Consider the following 10,618-nt stretch of genomic DNA (forward strand, 5'->3'; position numbering starts at 1 on the left):
AATGTGTTAAATACACTGTACTTGTGAGTAGCATCCCACCTGGAAGGCCAGGAAAGGGAAGGGTTAGCCATCAAAATAAAGGAAACTGCTCTCCCAGGAGTTAATTCTTTCTCACAACCACTACTGAGTGTGTTTGGCCTGGTTCTTTGAGCTCCAAAGAGAAAAGAAGTTTGTTGTAAGTAGTTTTTTCCCTCTCATTTGAAAAGCAGCATTTATGAGGTAACAATTTAAACACATGTAATAAAAAAAACAAAATTAAAAAAGTTTCATACCTGGAATTGCATTTCTGAAATTTTGTAATCCTAGGGTAAAAGGTGTCTTTTACTGCAGTATTTGCCAGGTAACTTAAAATTATTTTTGTATGTTATAACATAGTAATATGCTAATGACTGTTCTTTATATTTTAAAATCTGAGCAATCTAATAATCCAAAATATACTTTAGCAAAAAAAATTAAGGACAGATGTTTATCATTAAATTAGTGTCCCTCAAGCAACAATCATTCACCTCATCTAGATCATTCTGAATTTCAGTATGTAAGGACAGTAGTTAGAGATTACTACAAGGAAATTAATTTCTGACTTGCTGCTTTCAGCGAGTTAATCCAGTCAACCATGCGTAAAGTAAGCAAAAGTGAAACACTGACTAGTGAAAACTAAATTATTTAAATTACAAACAACAGACATTTGTAATATTTCTCTTAAGTTTCCATAAACAAAAGGCAGATTTAAGTGACTTCATGACACAATGTCATATACAGGAGGAAGTTTGTGTACACGTGCATTCATGCATGGAAGCAAAAAGAAATCCAGCAGATCAGACAGAAAGTACTTGCAGCAAAGCCTTAAGAGAGAGCTGCAATGAGAAAGGGGAATGAAACTAGAGAGGCAATGAACATGAAATTACTTGCTGATATTCAGATTGTAGGAACACATTATTTTGCAAAAGAACAGAACAGAAAAGAATTATCTGGGTATCATTAACTTGTCCTCAAGGCAGAAACCACCTAAAAGATCATAAACAATTGCCTAACTTTTCTTCTGTCAAAAAGGGCAAGCCTGTCCTCCATTTTTTTCCTGTGAAGTATTTACACTCTCACCCCCTCCCCAAAACAGAGGTTATAGCTAAGTTATGCAATTTATTCCAACTTTGGTATGTTCTTGTGGCGGGGAAAAAACCCCACAAAACCCCAAAAACATGGTAGAATGAGTGTCTTGCAGTGCTCATGATAGAAAAATGGCTTTGAGAACAGCCAGCCTAAACAGTCTGAGGAAAATAACCTGAAGGGTGGCAGTGGGAGATTCTATTATTTTTGTCTTCTTTTGCTCTCTAGTCTCTTATTTTGCTACAGAGGCACTAGAGCTAAGCAAGCTGGACATCAGCCACAATTTCAGATTCCACTATTTTTCCTCTTCTCCCAAGTAACACAATCCAAACAAGTCTTTAAAAAATAATCTCAGTTATGCTTTTTCTAAGACTCCAGACAGAGAAAAAGTGTTTGGGGAGCCCTAATGCTGTATTTGAAATATGAAACATAATCTGGGTTTTTTTATCTTTTTCTTTTTTCTCCCTTTATTGTGGCTTTAGTAAAGACTTAAAGGATTGCAATAATAGTTCTTCCAATGGAACTAAGCCAGCATAATTTGAAGTGAAGCTCTGAAGCATGCTCAAGATTAATCTTGTAACAATGAAAATACATTATTTCTTGGTCAGCCGGAGACAGGACTGTCTGATATATTTTATTAATTCACATACCTTTGTTACTAAGAACCATTTATAACTATTAAGAATTTAAATAGAATATAGAACTACAAGTTCAGATTTGGGAAGTGGCTCTGCCCTGTGCCCTATGAGATTCCATCCTCCTTAAGTATTATAAAATATGGAACCCTTTGTTGTTCTGTTTTGAAGTTAAGTATTTTAGAAAATCTGTTTCTAAGACCTCACAGAGCTATTTTGCAAAATCAATTTGCAGAATGTGCTTAAATAAATGCATTATTGTTAGATTCTGACTCATTAATCTTTGCTTCGATTTAAATACGACACGTTTTCCAATCTCTGCTGTATTCCACTGTGAGTACACATAACTCACCACTAAAAGTTGTGACACTCCAGTTAAGTGCATAAAACAGAAATTATCTCAAGTTAATAGGATTTCTGACCTTCATGAAGTGAATAATGTGAGCTGGTTAAACCACAGAACTGGGGACTCATTTAGGCTGGAAAAAGCCTCTGAGATCATGGCATCCAGCTGTTGGACCCCATGACCACAGACATCTGACTTATTCCTTCTTCTGCAGGTTGTATCAAAATGTGCATGCAGAATTAAGGGCAATAGATCTTTAAAATATATCTTGTAGATTTTATGTATTTATTAATGTACATAAAGAAATGTCACATTAGCAGCACATGTTTAGAAGTTTGTATATCCAAATTAGAAAATTTAACAGGAAACAACATTCAGAAATGTGGCTCTGTTTTGGATGCACTTTGGCTAAGCAATATTTTTGTGTGGATTGTTGTGGATTCAACCTTCACACGGTCTATTCTATGTGAAGGTTAAATCACATAGAATTGTTCCTGTTCCTGCTTCTCTTCATTTCATGCCACTTCATCCAACCTAAAAGAGGATTGTGTCTGCCCCTGACACTGTTTTCTCATTGCCAGCAGTGGAGTGCTCTGTGCCCTGTGGAGCCAATCTAGAAACCAAGAAACCAATCTAGTTAAATGATAGTGTGAAACAGTGCATATGAAAATGAAAGATTTTATAAGAAAAAAAGAAAATTTAGCCAAATAGCGATAGAACTGAAAGATGTAAAAGATGTTTTATTTTTGCTAAACCAATTTAAGAAAGACATCATGTGACATTTAAATCTTAGGGGTGCAGAAAAACCAGCTATTTAATACGTGTTTCTGATATGTTTTTGGAAAAAGTAGAAAGTGACTGTACTCTCTCTGCATGGTGCTGAGAATCCATACTGAAGAAAAAGCAGGATTTACGGATGCATGTTTGCAGCATTACTTGATTACCAGAAAAGAATTCCTGTCTGAAAACCAGTGTCTATAATTTCTAGTTAAGACTACATAACAGTTGATTCACATGTTTTACATGGAATTGGAGTCCAAAAAATGAGGTCAAGAAGCCTATTTTTATGGTAGATGGGCCTTCGTAAATAAAACTTCTAAAAATGCAGATTATCTTTGTCAACTGTATTGCTATTAAGTACTCCAGACTAATCAAGGTATTCAATCATGTGGCTTTTAAATTCAGTAGTTTAATCATTTTCTTCCCCATACACACAAATTTTGGCTTAACTATGATGTGGGCAGTTTCATTAATGGATTCTGCTCTTAGCCTACTCCAAAGAAGAGCTGATCTCTTCCTATCTATTAAAAACAAAACAAAACTAAAAAAAAACAGGGCAAAAATATATTTCTAAGTTCAAAAATACCACTTCTACCCTCCCAAGCACTATGCCTTTTTCCCTACGTTGAGCATAACATTGACAATCAGGTCTGTGATGGGAAAGTCTCTTCTCCCAGGTCAAGCCAGTTATTTCTTTTGCAGAACAGAGGAGAAAGAGGGAATGTTCACCTGCTTTGACAGACTTGTGCATGCCTTTGAGCCTCAGTGACTGCACAGTCTCTCCCACTCCCAGGGCCATACTGACACTTTCTTTTCTCTGGAGGCAGCACTGACTTGACTGAGACAAACCCTTGTGACCAAATAAAGCCTCGGGATTGATACAGAACAGCTGGGTGGAACACAACGACCTGTGCTACAGGGCATGGGTGATTTACCATCCTCTCTGGATGTGCTCTGCTAAGTCATCTCACATGCACAGATCCCCAGGGTCAGGGTCACTGCTCTGGGCTCTTCCTCCCAGTGCCAGCTCACCCTCACGCCAGGACATGAACGCAACCTGTGCTCCCAGGGCTGGGTGTCCCCATCAGGCCACCTTAGACTCATTCAATCCCTTGTTTTCCCGTCAGTCTCTCTTCCTGCTGTCTTTCTCTTGCCCTGCCACACCAGTCAGCTGCATGCTGGATCCCTCAAGAGCATTGGGGGAGACACAGCAGGGAGTGAGCACAAGACTCTGCAAGACTTTGCTTACCCACAGACACTTTATGTACAACATCCATTATTAACAACATATAATCCACACCTGAATTCAAACTCCAGACCTTTCTATTTCATACATTTCTGATAACACACCTCCATATATTGCTAAAGGCATTTTATCTATGCTTTGATTAATTTTCTAGTGTATTACTGGCATCATGCTCTTTAGTCTACAGTTTAACCACTTAGAAGCTATAATATTAAATTCATAATTAGTTCCTTATACTGCTACAATAATTAGACTTCCCATTTTTAAGTCTTCAGAGATTACTTAGATCACAGTTTAGACGATGAAATTATTGCTCAGATGGGGAGCTGAGACATTAACATATGTATGGCAAGGGTTTCTCCTAATTTGAGGTTTTTACTTTCTGAATCAGTCAGTTTCACAGAGTACTTAGAGCACAGCTTCTACAGATGTCAGTGGCAGCCATGCAATGAACACTGCCACATCAGGATGATCAAACCAAAACCGCCAGAAAATCTGCTATATAATTATTATCCAATTGTAAGGCTTTTAGAGCAAAAAACAGGAAAAGTTTTCCACAGCGGAGTTCAGTTGCTTTCATGAAATGGCCTTCATTTTGTAATCCCCGGCCTCATCCACATTTTATCTTAATCTTCTACAGCAAATGAAGGAGGGATCACGCAGCCAGCATAACTTACCATAATTTTTGATCCTTTTAATGCAGGACACAAAGCATATGTTTTTGTGCAGTTATAACATGAAGAAAATTCAGTATGGGCACATAGCACAAATTAAGATTGTGTCTCTTGCCTAAATTCCTAAGCACTGAGTTTACAAAATTAATAACGTTCTCTGACATAGGTAACATTTACTATTAGAAGAGGAAATCAGTTCCCCTCCAGCATTTTATAACAGGACAGCATGCTGCATCACTAGTTCGGGTCCTTTAGCTCTCCAGACCTTTGTTTTTGGGAGGGTAGAGTGATCTGGCAGCGCTGATTACCAGCCTCTGGGCAGAGGTGCTACTCAGGAGGAGACATTTTGAAAGAAGTCAATAAGTCACAGGACAATTTTGGGCTTCGTTCTGGCTTTGTAATACAGAGCTCACCCTACCAAGCACAGCTTCTTTTTCTGCTCAGGCTCAACCCAGCTGCTTCACTCCCATCCTTTTTTGTCTGCTTCCCATCATCTCATCCCCTTCTTTCTGTACAGAATCCTAGCTCTGATCTCACCATCCTCTGACTTCATTCTTCAGATGCTCACTCCCTTCTCTCAGAACTCCCTGTCCCTCTCCTTTAATTAACTTTCTGTTCCCTGCTGGCTCCCTCTCTTACATCCCTTTCCTCAGTCTCTGCTCTCCTGGACTAATAATCCTCCTGATTTCCATTTTCCCTTTCTAAGTAGCATTAGTCTTTCCCCTCAATTCTGCGTTCCATTGTCCCATCTACCTGTCCCTTTTGTCCCTGCTTTTGTTGTCCTTTTCCAGTCCTTCCCAATACATTGTCACCTCCTCTGTCTTTCAGAGACAACAATTATGAGTTCCTGATCCTCTCAGCTCCCTGTGCCTCCCAGCCTTGCACCAGCCATTTCAAAGTCTGATTTGATGGCTTCAAAGTCATGGCACTCAAGAGAAAACTCATGCTGAGATGGCTGGTGACAGATCCTCTGAGTGTCACACTGGTCTCTAGCAGCAAGTAACATCTATTAGAAAAGGTTATTTTTGCTTTACTGCAGCCAGGCTTGAGCAGCCTCATCAGCTCTAGTGGGATGGCTGTCAGAGGATTGCCTCTCAGCACAGTGATATTGTAGAGAGATACTTCAAAAGAGCTGTTTAAGAAAATGCTTTGCTTAATACAAGATTATCCAAATTGATCAACGTAGGCAAAGTACCAATTCCTCATATTCAGAAAAAATTTTGGAAAAGTTTCGCTTGTCTCCTTGCTCAAGGTCCACAGATTGCACATAAAATTTCAGAGCAAATGGTTCAAGTCTGGTAGAGTTGCTATAAACACGGAATTTTTCAACTTGGGTAGTTCCTGGGGCTGTTAACAAAGAGGTGAAAACACTCTTGCCCAAGCAGCAGCTACAGGATCTAAGATCTAACTTTCAAAGCTTCATTTTACCATTTTGTAGATTTTAATTACCCTCTAACTGATACTGGAGTAAATTTTCCTCAGGAAATCTAGCTTGAATCCCTGATTTTCTGTAAATGTACTGATTTTCATGTTATGCACACATAGATTCACAAGAAGCACATTGTTCTTCTAACTACAGGAAAGCCAGACAGACTAATGCCCAAGTTAAATTAAAGAAATAACCAAATATTATTATTACACAATGATTATTTGAGCTTGTGCAAAGGCTGAAGTAATTTCACTTTTCTATTTACAAATCTGGAAGGAATCTTAAAATATGTTACAAACTATGTAAACAGGAGCACAATCATAAACTTGCAATTTTCTGAAGGATTCAGGATTGTCTCTTTCCCACATTTGACAGAAAGCATTTGGTATAAAAGATCTTGGCCTTGAAAACAGCTGTCACCTGCATGAAGTACCAGAACAAGTAATGAGATTCAGATGGTTTAAAGAAAGTTGTCCTTGGCACTTTAAAGTGAGGGTAAAGGATGGAAAAAACACGAGGGAAGAACAGAAGGAGGAGGCTAAAGGAGCTGGAGGTACAAACAGAAATAGGATTGGAAGCATCAGGTAGAGGTACAGAGCATAAAGGGTTAAAATTGTAAGAGTTGTAATTGTTTTTCACAAGGAGCCTGCCAAAACCCTTTTGGAACTCACTTTGAATACTTTTCAATACTAATACTCCCCTGTTTTGCTTAATGATTGATAAATGAATTGTTTGAGGTCCTGTCACTTAGCCAAGGTCCAGGAGGATAAAATAGCTTTTGTCCCCAGAAAGAAAATCAAAGGCACTCTGGGGGCACAGCAGTGCACTGCAGAGGTTGCAGCAGCTCCAGCTGAGTATCTTGCTAAGAGAAAAGATGCAGCAGCAGCCAGAGCAATGCCAGCCACCCACCTGAAGTGACCTGCCAGCTTTGCAAGGGGGGTGGTGACCCACCCAGGCAGAAGTTCATCCTTGGCTACACATCCAGTGTTGCCAGTTCCACAGCTGGAGTCTGAATTTATTTATCTCCATGTTGTAACCACTGCTGTTGTGTGGACAAAAACCATGATGCAGATGCTGTTTTGTTTTCAGAGAAAGCTCTACCTGGGACAGTGTATTCCACTGGGGAACATACTCAGGTGGTTGCCAGTACGTACAAAGCTCGATTGCTTGAATTAATTTGATTATTTAGATTTTGGAGGGAAAGGTTTTTCATACATAAAATAAAAAATTTAATGAAGACTCTCAAGGAAGAGAGTAAAAACAGTGATTGAACTTCAGCTGTTGAATGAAAAACTAAAGGGACACACCTTGAATGGATCCAGGTAAATCAAACTAGTAGCTTTTGTACAATATGTACTCCTTATTTTACTTTCAAGAGAATTAGAAGGATATGTAACTTTGTAGAAATGAAAAAAAATACCAGCACCAAACATAAAAACCTCCACAACAAGACACAGCTGAACTTGCAGCCATCCACCGAAAAAGTAAGAAAAAATTCTAATTTCTAAGGACAGCTATCCTTACTCCAGGAATGTTTAATACCAGCTAGCCTAAAGGCTTGAGCAGAGCTGATGTCTATTGAGAAGATGAAATCAGTCAGCTTCTAGGTGTGGTTATAATTTGCATTGTTGACTAAAACTCTGAAAGGCAGTGAAGCTGTGAACAGTGCACTGAGCAAGGTGAGGAGATGTGACAGCAACAGGAGCTGATTTTGGTGCAACACAGAGCACTAACAGGTGCCAGAGACTCTGGGCATGGATGTGCTTTAATCTATGAATTCACTCCTCACTTTAACAAATCTAAATGAGTCATGCAGTTTTCTTATAATACCCTATACATGATGTGTAAACCCAAAAAGGTAATGGCCATCATAATTAGTAGACTTGTAGTCATTTACAGTCCTCACTCGCTATCCTATTTTGCAGTATGCTTAAACATATTCCAATATGTTTAATAAACTCCATAGCAGAGATGAATTTAACAGCAGAAATTATAGCAACAATTGGCACATATTTTATGTTTTAATGTTTTGGCATAGAAAACAGTAATGTGAAAGGCTAAATTTGTTGAAAACACTTAGCCTTTATTCTGCATAACTGGAAGTACTACTTTAAATATTGAATTATAGCTCACGGAAAATGCAGGTGCATATGAAAGCAGACCTTGCTCACAGGTTTGATACTACATCATTATTGTTGCTTTCTTAATTCCAAATACATTAATATCACTGCTTTTTTCATGCATGCAGCTTGCAATTATGTATTCCTCTAAACCATACAGGAACTGCTTAGTGTTTTTCCACTGATTTAACTGAGTTTTGCAACTGGAAAACTAGCTGTGGATGGAGCTCTATTTCCCAAACTCCTAGTGGGGGCAAAACCCCTTACAAATGTTATCTTAAGCAGCATCCTATGAACACATGAACCCAAAATTATTTCATTTAAAAACAGGAAAGAGAACAAGCTGTTGCACAATACAAAAGATTACAGAATTCTACCTTTTGCTCCTATTATTTTAACAAAACTGTTCATATTATAAAGAGTAGCTATTTTCATCTACACAATTAATGAAACACTATTTTAATATTGGCATTGTGCAATAAAAAGCAATTAATAATAATTACAACTAAAGAAAATTATAATCATTAGGAACTTTCAGCATATAGATCAGCACCAGCAGCTTCACAGGGACAGCTTTACCAAGTCCTGAGAAGCACTAACAGGGTACTCGAATGAAATGAAGAAAACACAGCTAAAGTAAGCAGTGTGTCTTGTGTAACTCTCATCACACTGAAGTGATTTGCATCTGAAGGAAAACTAAAATTGAATTCAGTCTCCCTCTTGCATGTTATACTGCCTATCATGCTAAAAATTCCCACTACCTGAACACATTCTGCTCTCTGAGAACTACCTATTCTAGTAGCACTTGCACAGTCTCACTTCAAACTACTGAACTGAGTCTAAAATGCGGATTTCATGGCATCTGAGTAAAGTCCGTTCTGCAGGTACCTTCAATAAATATTTACAGCAAGTATTTATGCAATGTTTAAGCTCTCTCTCATTTTAAAATTTCAGCTCATAACTATTAATAGTAACACTCAAGGCATTAAGTGCAAAAAACATCTGATCCTGACATGTAGCTAGTAACCTTGAGAGACTGCATTGCACTTTGATTCTATTGAAAAATAAGTGACACGAAGAAATGTAAAATAACATGAGATACCACGAGATACCACAGTTTTTAAAAGAAATCCGCTCCTGAAGTTTATCAGCTCTCTGCTTTGCAATGTTCAAAACAAGAAAGGAAGCCAGGGGCACTTACCCTTGGTACCAAAAAGCAGGAGCATGTAGAAGCAGCAGTTGGGTGTCATATCTGTCCTTCAGGGATTCAGTGGATAAAGTCAGGGAGTGCTGTCCCTCGAAGCGCACGCCAGCCGGAGAGCTGCACGCACAGCCTGCCTCTGGGAGCCCTGAGCAGAGTGTCAGGAGAGCTCCTGCTCTCCCTGCCTTCCTCCCTGCTCGCCTTGGCTCTCCCTCTCTCCCCCTCTCTGGCACACAGGCACATGAAAGTTTCCAGGATCACACTCAGCGCTGCCTTGCAGGCTGGGATGTGCTCTGTGGCAGGCAAAGGCTGGGCTGTGTGCATGGACACGGCTCTGCCCCAAGCAAAGCTGCTGCTGCTGCTGCTGCTGCACAAAACACAGCCAGGTCCCCAGAGCTGTCATCAATAGCCCAATCATTCTTCCTTCTCTTTTTTTTTTTTTCTCTTCCTAAAATTTCATTCCTGCAAGAGGTCTGAGAAACACAGTTTTATTTAGTCTAATCTGTTTGAAACCAAATGTTTTCTGTAGTTTAGATAAAAACTGGAGGTTTTTCAACTAAGGGGAAGTGAAATTTATAAATACAGTCCCTTTGTAGCAATCCAGACACTCAGTGAAATATAGAAAAATGCACAATGTAATTTATTTCCAATATCAGCATGTCCCTGCTTTTACACACTAACCACTCTTCGTGACTAATGCTAAGGAAAGCAATCTGAAAGAACAAAGAGGAGTGTTCAAAAATGTATTCTTTATGAGGAAAAGTTTTTTCACAGATTTTTGTCTTACTTGAACACTTTGAGACATTCCTATCTGGCCCCTGATTTTACTGCCACCAGTAGATCACGGTATCCCCCATTACATAAACAGTCACAAGTTAAAATCTGTTTTATGATGTGAAGGCTAACATTTAGCAGCACAGCAAGACATGCTTCAAAACAAGTTGGGCAGTTGAGATGAACTCGAGCGAGGAGTTAAATTTTATGTGGACTCGAAGAATTTCAGACTTTTAAGTTTTTTTCTTTTTTTTCAAAAAAACCAGCTTGTCAGGATACCAATGAGTCAGAAAGCTCTGGTAACCTGTG

The 10,618-nt window shown here is 38.8% G+C and overlaps 1 protein-coding gene across 1 annotated transcript in view; it reads right to left on the reverse strand.

Annotated features, from left to right (window-relative positions):
• RXFP1 (relaxin family peptide receptor 1) overlaps positions 1 to 9,977 on the reverse strand; it is a 47,452-nt gene extending 37,475 nt beyond the window's left edge. The window contains exon 1 of the mRNA XM_063156302.1: positions 9,536 to 9,977. Within this exon, the coding sequence (XP_063012372.1) occupies positions 9,536 to 9,584 (49 nt within the window). The 5' untranslated portion in view covers positions 9,585 to 9,977. The remainder of the gene's footprint in view (positions 1 to 9,535) is intronic.
• Between the last annotated feature and the right edge of the window lie 641 nt (positions 9,978 to 10,618).

The sequence above is a fragment of the Melospiza melodia genome, chromosome 5, assembly GCF_035770615.1.
Source record: "Melospiza melodia melodia isolate bMelMel2 chromosome 5, bMelMel2.pri, whole genome shotgun sequence".
In the NCBI taxonomy this organism is placed as follows: Eukaryota; Metazoa; Chordata; class Aves; order Passeriformes; family Passerellidae; genus Melospiza; species Melospiza melodia.